Here is a 13739-nt window from a genome sequence, read left to right as displayed (position 1 = left end):
GGGACCCCGAGGAAATTGTGGGGCACGGCTGGGGGAGGCTTCGGCTTTGCTTGCGAGGCGGGCGGCTGCTTAGGGCAGGGGGTTTGGGGGTTTGCAACGCGGCCCCACAGGGTGCGGGTTTCCCGGAGTTGTGTCGGTGTAGAGGGGCGCTGCGAAATGAGCAAGATGGGTGGTTGGGGCCGGGGTGCTTTGTGCAGCAGCGGTCCTGGGCTCGGCAGCAGCGCTGGCTGCGCGGGGAGTTCTTCGGGGCCAGTGGGAGCCTTAACTTTTTGTCGGGGGCAGGTGGAAGAAAGAGAGAGGAGAGACAAGCGCTGGTTCTTCCAAGCAAAACACATCCGTAAGAGGTTGTTTCACCCCTCTCCTAAGGGATCCGTGTTTGCGGGACGGCTTCCATCTCATTCAGCCCTTGCCCTCGCCTGACTCCAAGCCAGCAGGGGCAGTTTGGCATCAGGATGCATGTGTGCATGGGGCTGGAGCAATTCACACCTCCTGCACAGCTACTCCGCCAGCAGCGTGCGCGTCGCATCACGGATGCTCCTCTTGAGCGGGTAAGGTGGAGCAAGGAAGAATATTTATAGCGCCTTCTTTGCAATGTTCTGTCCTTGCCTCTAGTACTTGTCAAGCCGAGGATGAGTTTAGTGATGGGAGCATTAGCCAAAAAAAAATAAATCAGATAAAAGGGATTAAATGTCAGAGAACTACCCTGGGATGGCAGCCTTCATGTACCTGGAAAAAATCAGCCTCCTTCTAAATCAAGATTGGGTAGGTTCCTGAGCACAATCACAAACCCATTGTAAGAAAAAGAAATGTAGAGTCCGCTGCATGCACCCTTCCATTATTTCATCCCAAATGACAAGTCGATTTGCTCTTCAGCACAGAAAGCGTATCTTCCAGCCAGGCATGGCAAACACGGAGCACAATATGGATAAAATGGGGGGCTGCGCTGACAGTCGAGCTTTGGCAAGCTAGGAAGGGTTGAAGCAGAGCATTATTTGAACAGAAGGCCTGGGACAGGAGCACGTTGCAGGAAAAGAGTAATTCAGCCAGTGGTGCTCGCTGCAAGGCAGCCAGGGTTCAAGAGCCTGCTCGAGAAGCGCAGGTGCGGTCTCTCTGCCAGGCTGCTGAGCACTCGACTGCATGAAGATCCTAAAGAGATTTTTGATGAGGGAAGAGGGAGGGTACTCTCTTCCCAAAACCCTTGCCCCTGTCCTTACAGCTGCATTGGCTGGTGAGATGCACCGTTCAGATGCACGCAGCAGGTGAAACCTGGCATTCTTCTCTTGGCTTAGGTTCAGTGAAAACCAAACCGGACAACCAAGACTTTAAAACCAAGCTCCACCTTCATATGAGCAGAATAAAGACCTCTAGATTTGGCTCGAGGTAGCACCATGAGTGAAATATGAAAGACATATGCCATCTTCAAAAGGCTACCGTTCTCTGGAGTTACTATAAGCATCAATTTTCAGTCGTCTTCTTCTCTTTGCAGCAGCATCCCCATGGCGCTCTTCACAGGAACCGGCGGCCATCTTAACGGCACCGATGCCATTCCCTGTGGGGCAAGTAACACGACAGAGCCGGGCCTGCCGCGCTCACATGCCTACTACGCCCTCTGCTACTGCCTCCTGATTTTGGCCATCATCTTTGGGAACGTGCTGGTCTGCCTAGCCGTGCTGAGGGAGCGCGCCCTGCAAACCACCACAAACTACCTTGTGGTAAGCCTGGCGGTGGCGGACTTGCTGGTGGCTACTTTGGTGATGCCGTGGGTGGTGTACCTGGAGGTGAGTGTGTCAGAGGAAAGACCAGCAGAGCTGAGCCGCAGTATGAGTGCGTGCGCTCAGGTTAGGCCAGCTCTGTCTGGTACAGATAAAGGCCCTTCACGTTTCAGCCCCCCAGCCAGCTCCAGAGCATTTGTGGGGTGTGTGGCAGCCCACAACGTCACACAGGTTGTCCTGGTGGGCCGGACACAAGCCAGACAAACACACCACAGCTCCACCTGCCAGCAGACATGCTGAGCCTCGCTCTTCCAACCTCTTTGAGCTCGAGCAGCAGCTGGGCTGCAGCCGGAAGTGTAGGCTGTGGCCCCTGACGTGCTGACACCGCTTTCATCTGAGCATCCTTGGAGCTGACTCCATCAGCCAGGAGGGTTGCCAGTGAGCACCATGATGTCTCGGGAATGGCAGGGGGAGGAAGGGGGGTGGAAACGTCTTACAGCAACTCTTCTTGGAGTCCAGATCAATCCCTGCCTGTTGGCCAGAAAACGAGTGAAGGCGGTCGAGCCCTCATCTCCTGTGGAGTTTAAGAGCCTTAATGTCCATGATGTTAGGTCAGCTCCAAGCAACATTCCCCAAGTAGGCTGACAAAGAGATGAAGCCAAAGATCATGCTCCAAAATCTCTTTAAGTCAAGTGAGCATTCTCACAATAAATTCAAAGGATTTGTCAAGCCCTCAGGGTCTTTTTCTCCATTTCCCTGATCTTTGCACATTGGGCTGGTGTAAACCTATATTGGCATGATGGTGCATGGTATGAGCAGCACCATCAGATATAGGGCAGCAAGGATGGACTCCAAATCCCCCCCACACTGCGGCGAAATCCTGAATTACTGAAGCCACTCCCAGGGCAAACATTTTTGCTACAGTAAATACAGGAGTGCATGCTACAGCTGGCATTTTTATCTGTTCTCTTTAGCATTTTTATGCTTATTCAAGTAAATTGGTAGAGCTAGGAAAATTAAGAGTGAATGCCTATGAGCCATAAGCTTTCAGCTGCGCCCTGTTAGCCCTGTTCCCATGCTAACAGAGACAGAACAAACCTCTGAGCTGTGACCTCTCTGAAGCCTCGTGCTCTTTCTCTAAGGGGCAAGGTGAGATCAGGCTGGAGGGTGAGTAAAGCATTCTGCTGACAGCTCCCCACCATTGGCTGACCTCCTTCCCACAAAGCAGAGCAGCAGCAGAGAGGGATTTTGACTTGTGCGTGTGGACTGTGCAGTGCACGAATAGAAAGTAGGACGATACGGGACAACTCCAGCAAATGCCAGACCTGCTATGCACGTGCAAGGAGATTTGATCAAGCAGCAGGAGAATGGCAGTGGCCAACACTGCCACCTGAACATGTTCAGTAGCCAGCATGGCGCTAAGCTTTGGCACAGGTATTTCCCTCATGTTAATCCAAGCCACTGTTCCAAACTGTGTCCAATGCAGTCTCAGCAAGACTACAATTAAAAGAAATTAAGTGTCTGCTCTATGTACAAGGGCATTGATGGGTAATTATTTATGTAGAGCATCGCTGTGGAATGAAAGAACAAAGCGAGCACCATGATGCTGCTTGTGTGATCATGTTCCTGATGAAGTTAGTAGCGACATTTAGACTAATTTGTGTGGAAAGAAAGATAAAAAACAAGGAATAAGGGGCAGGAGGGGAGGGGAAGCCATCCCAGCAGAACAGAATTAGACTCCATTTTGCTTATAACTAAAAGTATTACTAAAAGGCAAGTTTTATTTCAGACTGCTCGTACAGGAATATTCCATCACCTCAAGCACAATTCCAGTCTCTAATGAAATCACAATGTGCTTTTCATTAGGAAAAGATTTACTACTCGCTATCACTGTGGAAAGGGTGGCACTGGGGCACATCTGTGGAGCAGCCTCTGCCCCCCGGCGGTATTGTGGGCACTGTTTGCAATCACAATGGCAGGTCCATTCCGTCGTTGTGTTTGCAGGCCCATTCAAGATTCATTTTCCACTCTGGAGCTTGGAGAATCAAAGTAACTGATCCAAGAGACTGCAGAAGTTACCCAAACAAAAGGGAGAAGACCTACACACATCTCAAATCCAATCTACCACTCCCAGCATTACATAGTACCCTCTAGATAACTAGGCTTTAAGACTCTAGAAACACTAAGATTAAAAAATAAAATTAAAAAAAAATAAAAAAAAGTTGAAAAAAACTCCAGAGTTGTTTAGATATTTGTCACTGTTTATGGAATCAACAGCTCTACAGATGAAGCAGAAATTGCATCATGCTTCAGTGCACTCTGGGCCTGGAAATTGCCAAGAGATCATTCAGTCCCTGAAACCACATACAATACCTGTACATCTGCTGAGCATTTGCCAAACCAAACATCTGAAACCTGGCCATTATTTATGGGGAAGCTAAAGGTAGATGAATCCCTCAGATTTAACTGTCACTTGTGAACTTTATGTGCTTTACACTCAATTTTAAGAGCCATCTGTGGTCTGGACCTTCTCCATGAAATTTGCCTTTTTATCCATCAGGCAGCCTAGATCTGTCTCGTTCTGAGAAGTCTTTTGGGAAGGCTGTGACAGAGCAACAATAGGAACATTTTATAACCTCAAAATCCTCATCTCCAGCTAATGAAGTTTCTGGCACAAAATTGCTATTCTGCACAGTGCCTAGCAATCGTCTGGGGTCAACAGGTAGGACTAATATAGCAGTGCTGCTACCCTAATTCTTTACTGGCCTCTGGGGCTATGGAGTCTGATGGCATCGATACCATCATGCCTTACAGTCAGCATGCAAATGGAGGAGAACATGCAGCAGCATGGCCTGTAACATCTTTCTTGGGCTTCTCGTAACATCCAGTTCTAACTCCAAAAAGGAAAAAAAGGCTTCAAAAGGTGACTGTCACTGATGTCCAGTGTCTGTGGCTCTCACAACGGAGCGGTGAGACCTGCAACTGCTCTTGGCATTCAAGGAGCTCGCTAGGCTACCATCAAAGGGAGGACAAAAAGATGAGTTACTGCAGCTCAGCAGTTTCCCAATTGTCGGCTGGCCTGTCCGCTTGCATGCTTTTAGTTGCTCTGGCCGTGCAAAAGCATAAGCAGCGATTTCACAGCTGCAGGGAGCTAATTGCAGCCCCAAGAAGAACTTTCTCTTAAACACAGAACTCAAGTGAGCATGCTTAAATACACAGCTGCTTACGTACCTGCTCATATTTTAGTCATTGCTATCCATGCATTGTTACATAAATATGATTTACAGAGATCAATTTGTTTATTTTTAAGGATTCAGGAGAATGACAGATTTATGAAAGTTATGAATGCACGATGATGGTTTTTAGATTGGAAGCCTTCCTAAAGTGTTGGAAAGTTAAAAATAGCAATACTGTAGCCTTGTGGATAATGCAGACTGGTCATTGAGCAAGACGGGGTGAGAACCTGACCTGAATGGTCTATAGGGAGCTTTAGCATCATCTTTGACAGAACCAGGATTTCATCCTGGACTCTGTTCTCAGTTCTGCTGCACACACACTGAGTGGTAATGAGAGATTGTATCAGCTCATCTCTCTGTGGTTTGCTCTCATCATCGTAAGAGGAGAATAATATTTGACCATCCACCTCACTCAGGCAGTTGTGAGGAGACATTCAATTAATACCTGTGATGTGCTTTGAGATTCCTGGATAAAAGGCACCAGAGGGATAAAGAATAGATACCTTGCCAGCACATGAAAACCAGAAATGCACACTGGCAAGCTATAGCTTCTGTAACAAAGATGAGCAGAACAGAGCAAGAAAATAAAGTGCAGAAATAGAATTAAAAAAATTATGAACAAGGCCTGTAATAAAAGGGCTCTCTTCATTGTTAAATTCTGGAATTAATTCTGTATTATCATGCATGTAAACACTAACTACTTCACTGACTTCCACAGGGCTGCCCCTCATTTTAGAAGCTCTGACTGATGAAGTGAGGATGGGTTTTAAGCCCAGCATTTTGATCTGCCAAGCATCCCCTCAATGCAAGCTACAGCTTAGCATACAGGTGGTGTGATCTGAATGCATCATCCTGAGAGGGTTCATGTCAGGTCCATTCCCACCAGCACCTTCTTCAGTTTTAATGGTTTACATTCCCAGAGCTTCTCCTTAGGCTTCACATTCAAACACGCTCAGGACCTTGGAAACTCCCTCAGTTAAGTGCTTGCACATCTGCTGGGTTAGCAGCTGCTGGCTTCCTTGCAAACACCTGGCAGCAGTTCCTGGTGACATATTCTTCAGACTCCACGGATCACACGTACACACTGCATTTTGTTATACCCCAGACTACAAAAAAAAAAACCACTGCAAAGGTTTCCAGCATTTATAATTTGGGGGTATTATGAGGTGGGCAAGCAGGTCTCAAAATCTGCAACTAAAACACAGATGGTGTGGGATTTCTTTAAAAACTGAATCTGTTCAAGTCCCTAATTTCAGAAGGGCAGCCTTCAGTTTGTACATCGTGTAGCCCACCTAATCGTGCAGAAAATTTCTAAGTTGTTTTTTTTTTGTTTGTTTGTTTTTCTCTCTCTTGACTTTTTTTTTTTTTTAAAGAAAACAAAGGAGCCCCAAAAACTCAAGATGAAAGCACAGTTCCTTTCTTCATTTTGCAGGCCTATTTCTACTTCTCTCCCATGCATCCATTCAGTGTTAGGTGATCTAATGGGCAACTGCTTGGTTCGGTACCTGACTTCTGACATACAGCAGCTGGGTCCAGTAGAGAATATCCCGGCGACACACAGCTCACCTCAGGAAATTTTGGTGCCCATGTGTAGGAATGCTGGCACAGGAACAATCAAAAAACATTTAAATTCCTCAGGATTATTTGTTAAACAAGCCTGAAAAGAATCCATACAGAGCTAATTCTGTGTTTATACAAGCACATGAGTGCTGCTTCTCTCTATGGTGAGCTGCGTCCTTCCTAGGCACTGACACTTGCTATAGAGTTGGCCCACTGCCATAGGACTAGAGCTTGCTTGTGGTACCATCTCCAGCCTGTCCTGGTATGGGTATTTTCAAATGCCTAGCTCTTGTCTTAGGACAGGTAGGACACAGTAAATGACCTAAGCTAAGGGAATGGATCGGTGATGGAGCTCGGGGAGCTGGGGGTTAAGGAGGAGCATACCAGCGCATACCCCCTTGAGGGGAAACGAGTTATAAGAAGTTGTTATAATGCTCATGCCTCATCATCTCTTCACTATGCTGCATGGCCCCAGAAGCCAGGTAGGTAGCTGGAACATGTTCACAGGATCACAGGATAATTCTGGCAGAAAGGGTCCTCAGGAGGTCTCCAGTCCAATGCCCTGCCTGAAGCGGATCAGCCATGAGGTCAGACTGGGTTGATTGTCATAACCAGTGTGAACCTCTCTTCTTTCAATGCCTGTTGTCTCTCATACTTCCACCACACACTGCTGTGAAAAGCTTGGCTCCACCTTCTCAGTAACCTGGCTCCAGCCCTCTCAGTGACCTCCCACTAGGTACTGGGGACGCAAAGCCACCTCTTCTCCAGGCTGAACGAGCCCTTTTCACCTAGCTTCCCCTCACAAGACAGGTGCTTCAGCCCCTAGGGACCATCTTGTTGGCCCACTGCTGGACTCCAGTTTATTGATGTCTTTCCCATGCTGGGCCCCACAACCTGATGCAGTAGCCCAGGTGTAACCTGAACATAAGCAGAGAGACCAGGAACTGGTGTCAGTTCCTGACAGCTTCCCAGGATCCAGCTGAACCAGCAGGATCTGCAGGGGTGGAGGCTAAACTCCAGGCCTCCCACACAAGGCAGACAGCACTGCTATCTCAGAGGAAGGACTTTCTTCCTCTTTCTCTCCTACCCCACTTCAACCAGCATGGCATTAACTTAGCTTGCTGTATTCCTCCATCGGGCTTATCTCTTGGGGGGCAGGCTGCCTTCTTGTTCACCACCTACAAGGAGCAGGTGCTGAGGCCGACCAGCTTGCCCAGGGTCAGGCCATCATCCCAGCGTCGAGCAGAGCTGGCCCATTCACAGCAGTGCCACACGGTGCTTGGAGCATACTGCTGTCAGCTGGAAAGGTCTTTGTCAAGAACTCGATGGCTGGGCCAAAAATGTATTCCTCCATCATGAAGATTGGCCACAGCTAAGTTTTCATGATTGCACACTTGAGATTAAAAATTCAAAACAACCAGAACAAAAGCTAGACATGATAGCAACCCAAAACCCTTTATCTGAATAGCTTGTGAGTTCTCATTCAGATCTGATAATCAAAATCTGTAACCGAGATAAGAATCCAAATGAAGTTCCGGAGAAGCCTCGGGTCTCAGGTCACTGTTTCATGCATAAATGCATAAAATTTGCAGCACTTTTCCAGTTCGCTGGCTGCAAGAGAACTCCAGCAGCTAAGCTGAGAAGCACCTTTAGCCTTTAGATTTTGTCAGATAATCCTTAATCAAAGGATGTATACAGTGATATCATATTTAATTCAATTTATCGTGCTAGACCTTAAGGAAATGGATAGCTGCTATTTCTTCATCCTGCCTACCTCTGTAAGAGTCAGAAAAAGAGTGAAATTGAGGTGCAGCTCCTGGATTCCCTGTGACCCACCCCTGTATTATCCTGAATACAATACAGATGCCTCACTTTCCCTCTGCACATCACAGTGAATATGAATTCATCTAGCTGTTGAGATACCTGAAGGAGAGCACCTCCTTATACATAATCTATTAGGACTCCTTGCAGAGCAAGGCTGACGGCTTTGTGATTGCTGATGCAGGTGACCGGGGGAGTCTGGACTTTCAGCCGCATCTGTTGCGATATCTTCGTCACCATGGATGTCATGATGTGCACGGCCAGCATTTTAAACCTCTGCGCTATCAGCATTGACAGGTGAGTGCCAAGCACATACAGGAGAATAGTCTGAGGGTGGGGCAGGCCCCATACCTGACCATGGAAGAGACAAGGACTTGGTGTTGGCACAGGCAGTGCCGGTGTCTTCACGAACATACACTTTCCTGCAGGTCTATCACTGCCACTACTGCTGTTAATGTGGCTTTGCCCACCAGGTGCTAGAAGATGTCCGTGCTTAAGAAATGGGTAGAGAGAGACAAGCAATTAAACAACACCAGTTGGTAGTCAGCTACATCCTCATCCTTTTTGAAGGTAGAAACAAGAATCTGTCATCAAATTACCACTGAGTATCAAAGAGGGTTTTGCCCTCTGGAGAGCCTGCTCAGAAAAAAATCATAAAAAAAAAGTGTTGTCATATACACATGGAGGGAAGAAGATTATTGCTGCATAATCTTCAGCCTTACCATCTTTTTCTGCATCTTAAAATTGAGCTTAGTGTAGGCAACACTGAGGGCTGGGAGCCAGGACCTTGGCATGTGCAGTACAGTTAGGACCTAAACTTCCTGCTTATGGGGAGAAGTGAGGGTAGGAGAAAACACTACACGCTGTACCTTTGTAACTTCTGGTTCAAGGGTAAGCGCACGAGGCAGCTCTCAATGATGGACTAGTCTAGTGTTTCTCCATGGGAGACTCCCTGTTTCACTTAGGCTCTGCTGCCAGGTGATACTAAAGCTGGGACTCCTGTGCCTTACGAGTCCCAGGCTTGTGGAGCTGTGTCCTAGGGGCACCCCAGCACCCAAATGTCCCCAACACACTCCCAGGGGCAATCATCTGGCTGTCCACAAGGCCAACACGAGAGCGGGCAGCTGAGGCACAGAGTGTAGCAGGCTGTGGTTGCTCCACAGTCTGCTCCCTCCCAGCAGTTCACATATAGCCATAGGGGGTGGAGGGGAGGTTTCCCCAGGTTTCTAGGTCTATCTGGTACCACGCGCGTTGTAGTTTCACAATGCTAATGGATCTGCAGAGTGTTTCTCCCCAGTGCTGCCAACTAACTCAAATTTCCTCTGTTCCTCCCCACAATACCCTGCTCACCATTTTTACAAACTGCTGATCCCATCATCTGCTCTTCCCTCCTTTCCTCTCCCATCTCTTCACCACCTCGACCATCGCATTCCCTATGTGGCTTTCCTTCTTCCTTTTCAAACCTGGTCCTTCTCCTCATGCCATTCTTACGTCTCCTTTTTCTGGAGCTGTTTTGGTCCGCAGGTACACTGCAGTGGTGAAACCAGTGCAGTACCAGTACAACACTGGGCAGAGCTCCTGCAGGAGGGTCTCTCTTATGATTGTGATAGTCTGGATGCTGGCATTTGCAGTGTCGTGCCCTCTCCTCTTTGGCTTCAATACTACAGGTAAATGACATCCCAAACAATTGTGTGTAGGGAGGGGCTGGAAGTTGAGCTGCCCTGTGTATGGCCATGTTATTTAACGTAAGTCCTGCAGGCTTTTCAAGTTACAGGAAATTTTAGGGAACTGGAAAGCACCCTGTGAAGGGTGACAAAAATTTCCAGTGCTGGAGAGCAGATGTTCTCTTGTCTAAACTTGCCATTTGCTTCAGCAGACACTGGCTGTTGCTGTGAGCACAGACCTGCCTGCCTTACTGGCAAGTCACTGCCCTTCAAAGTGCCCACGTCTAGAAATCCCCCGAACAATCATTCATGCAGCACTTCCAACACACACATAAGACTTCCTGCATCTTGCCAATTCTCCATGGAGGCTGAGGTGCAGGGGAGCCTTCCTCCCTCTGAGCCACAGGCAGAGGTCCTCTGCTCCCCGTCCATCCTCTGGGCAGTGCTTGAGGTGAGAAGGGGGCACGGGGAGGGAAGTGCTGTTGCCCTTCACTACCTGGTCCAGACAGGTGCAAGCGGTGCACACCTCTGCATCTAGACAGCTCAGAAGCTGACAGAATAACGGGAGAAAGGAAAAAGGAGAAAGGATCCTCTGAGGAAAGCTGGGGGTAAAAGTGAGAGAAGAGGGCAGAGCTGTTGGCCAGAACAAGCAGATGTGTGTTGAGTCATGCTGGATGACCCGAGGCAGAGCCCATTTTAAGCACCGGTTAGGTGAGCGGGTAGGCCACAGTATAATATGCAACAACGGAGACTGAAGATACTTGCTCTCCTTAGACTGCCCTTGTCCCTCAACCATCAGTTGACCTGCTTTGCCAACACATCAGGGCCTTCTTGTAATAAATTCAAGCAGCTCAGCCTCTCCTCTCTCTCTTTTTCTCCTCCCCAGGGGATCCCAGTGTCTGTTCCATATCCAACCCTATTTTCGTCATCTACTCCTCTTTGGTGTCCTTCTACCTCCCCTTCATGGTGACCCTGCTGCTCTATGTCCGGATTTACCTCGTGCTAAGACAAAGACAAAAGAAGCGAACCCTCACCCGACAGGGCAGCCACAGCGCCAGCACCAAACCGTGCTGTACACACGAAGTAAGATCCCCATGAACGCAGTAGGAGCTGTCAGAAAGAACAGAGCATGCATTATCTCTTCTCCTCAGAGGGTCAAAGCGTGGAGTGGAAAGCGTAAGGAAGGGACCAGACATCTTTTCATCATGTCACTCACTCATACACCATGATACTTGAGATGCAGAAGCTCTAGTTAAGTCCTTTCTCAGCCCTCTAGAAAGAAGATATCCCATGTGTATCTCTGCCCTCTGGAACCAAGCAACTAGAAGAGAGCACAGCCTACATCAATGTTTCTTCAGAGCTGTGCTTTCTCAGCCATGCAGAAGTCTGGCTAATTTCATTTATTGATTTTAATTTCTTCATTTATTGATTTCTACTCTAAGAGGTTTCATTCTCAGGGCTTCACAGACTTTAATAACCCAGATTATTAATAAAAAATCTCTTCATCTGGCAGGCTTAAGAGTTCAAAATGCTCATGGTGCATGCAGCATTTCTTCCACTGACCTTTCTAGATGAAATATCTGCAACCATGGGAACTGACAGAATAGGTTGAAAGGGATCGCCTGGTCACTCATACCCACTTCTTTTACCCACTTTCTCAGAGCAAAGCCATGTTAGAAAAGGGTGGGGATACTGATGCGAGCAGGGATGTCACAAAATGCAAGTGACAGGTTAATAGAGGGGGTGTTTCCGCTCTTGTTCTCATGCTTCTCTTTGGTGGGATGGAGGCAGAGAGTTGTCAGGGCCTGCTCCAGCCCTCTGATAAGCCAAGGCCTGTCCCAGTCTCTGGATTTTGTGCCGTCTCCAGAGGATAGTCTTAGTGCCCAAGAAACGAGTGGGGCTAAGGATGGCTTACAACTTTCCCCATCATCCTTTGACGCAGAGAATGGATTGGATGTTTCCCAGTTCCTCTGTGGCATCCTCTTTTGCAGGAACACATCGAGAGGAAATCTTTGTCAGACAGATGCCAGGGCACCTTTTCCCCTTGTCTCCCGCTAAAACGCTCAGGCCAGGAGATGTCTACCAAAAGGAAATTGCTGACAGTCTTCAGCCTCCAGCGGTACCGCAGCTTCTGCCAAGATGCATCCCTCAGCAAGACACCAGGGACTACACAGCACAACAGGCTGGAAGAGAGGAGAAAGAGTAGGAGTCCAGGGCTGGAGGTGCGGAGGCTCAGCAATGGCAAAACCATCAGCTCTCTGAAGGTAGTGCACCAGCAGCCCCGGCTGATCCAGCTTCGGGAGAGGAAGGCTACACAGATGCTAGCTATCGTCCTGGGTGAGTGAGAGCAGCTCTGTCTAGTGCGGCACAAGGGGTACCTTTGCTTTCTCTTTTCTTTCAGTATTTTTAAATTTTTGTTGTTATTGATTATTATTTATTATTATTATTAAGCTGGAGCGATCCTAAGTTCCCAAATGCACATATGCAGCAACTCTTAACTCCAGGTACAGAAGGGGAAACAGGCAAGGAGCAGCAGAGGAACCAGCTCATAGAGCTCGACAGGGAAGTCGAGAGACTGGAGCCAGAGCCAGCTGCCACAATCAGCAGACACACTGCTTCCCCTAATTAACTCACTACTAGCAGGGAAATTATGCAACTATCATCACAGCGTATTAAAACAGCTAAGGCAGTAGTCTTTCCTCCTAAGCTGCGGCCACTGTCACCAGGCCACATCTAAAGGCCCATTCATTAATATAATTGACCCTAAGGAGCCCGAGCTCCTGCAAAGTCCCTCTCTATCAGGAATAAACATGACATTTCTTCAGTGTTTGCCAAACGCAGGCAAGTGCGCTCTGAGCTGCACAGAAGTAGTGAGAGGGTGGGGGAAGAGGGCACAGGTGCAGGTCTCTTTCCAAGTCGTTGCTTCTCTCAAAAGTCAGGGATTGTTTTCTCTCTCTCTCTAAACTCAGGGGCGTTCATAGTCTGCTGGCTGCCCTTCTTCTTGATTCACATCCTCAACGCCCACTGCCCGGCCTGCCGCGTGCCCCCGGGGCTGTACAGCGCCAGCACCTGGCTTGGCTACGTCAACAGCGCCCTCAACCCCATCATCTACACCACCTTCAACACTGACTTCCGCAGAGCCTTCCTCAAGATCCTCTGCTGCTGATGGCGGGGCTGGCGCTGAGCTGTGCTCGGCCCCCCTGCCTCCGTCATGCTGCAGGTCGCAGCTGGGGCCTGGGCTGGGGACATGGCGTGGGCCCTTCCCTCCTCCTGCTTTTCGAGCTGTGGGACGAGCAAGAGCCACCCCACCTGCATGGCTGGCTTTGTGCAGCAAGTGTCAGAGCCTCTGCTTTGAAGAGCACGAGTCCTTCTCACTGCTGGGGAGGGAGGGAAGGAAGACACAGAGGTGAAATGGTGAGTCCTCCTACCACCACAGCCTTGGCCTGCTGGAGGCACCCAGCACACGAGCAGCAGCCCTGAGGCGAGGGCAGAACATGACCGCTTTGATAAGGATCCTTATCCCTTCTTTCAGGAGCCAAGGGCAAAAATTTGGCAAGGAAACTTAGAGAGGGAACACTGATGGAGAAACTGTAACATCGCTGTTGTCTCCATCAAAAGTTTTGCCTATAACGACGGATCAGTTTCAGTGCTTGAGAAAATTTCCCTAAATGCAGACAAAACATCCCCTTTATTGTACTGTTCCCTGCAGGTGGAGAGGTGGCTGCCATCCCTTTGCTGTGTCACAC

General features: G+C 48.6%; 1 protein-coding gene across 1 annotated transcript; it reads left to right on the top strand.

The window, feature by feature from the left end:
- Nucleotides 1–410: 410 nt before the first annotated feature.
- On the top strand, nucleotides 411–13159 carry DRD3 (dopamine receptor D3). Its single transcript, XM_035540539.1, is given in 7 exon segments — nucleotides 411–548; nucleotides 1487–1778; nucleotides 8514–8626; nucleotides 9854–9996; nucleotides 10880–11105; nucleotides 12104–12330; nucleotides 12963–13159. Coding segments are annotated over 7 exon segments (1290 nt in total). The 5' UTR covers nucleotides 411–456.
- Nucleotides 13160–13739: the final 580 nt, after the last annotated feature.

The sequence above is a fragment of the Cygnus atratus genome, chromosome 1, assembly GCF_013377495.2.
Source record: "Cygnus atratus isolate AKBS03 ecotype Queensland, Australia chromosome 1, CAtr_DNAZoo_HiC_assembly, whole genome shotgun sequence".
Taxonomy (NCBI): Eukaryota; Metazoa; Chordata; class Aves; order Anseriformes; family Anatidae; genus Cygnus; species Cygnus atratus.
This window is presented reverse-complemented; position numbering and strand designations above follow the sequence as displayed.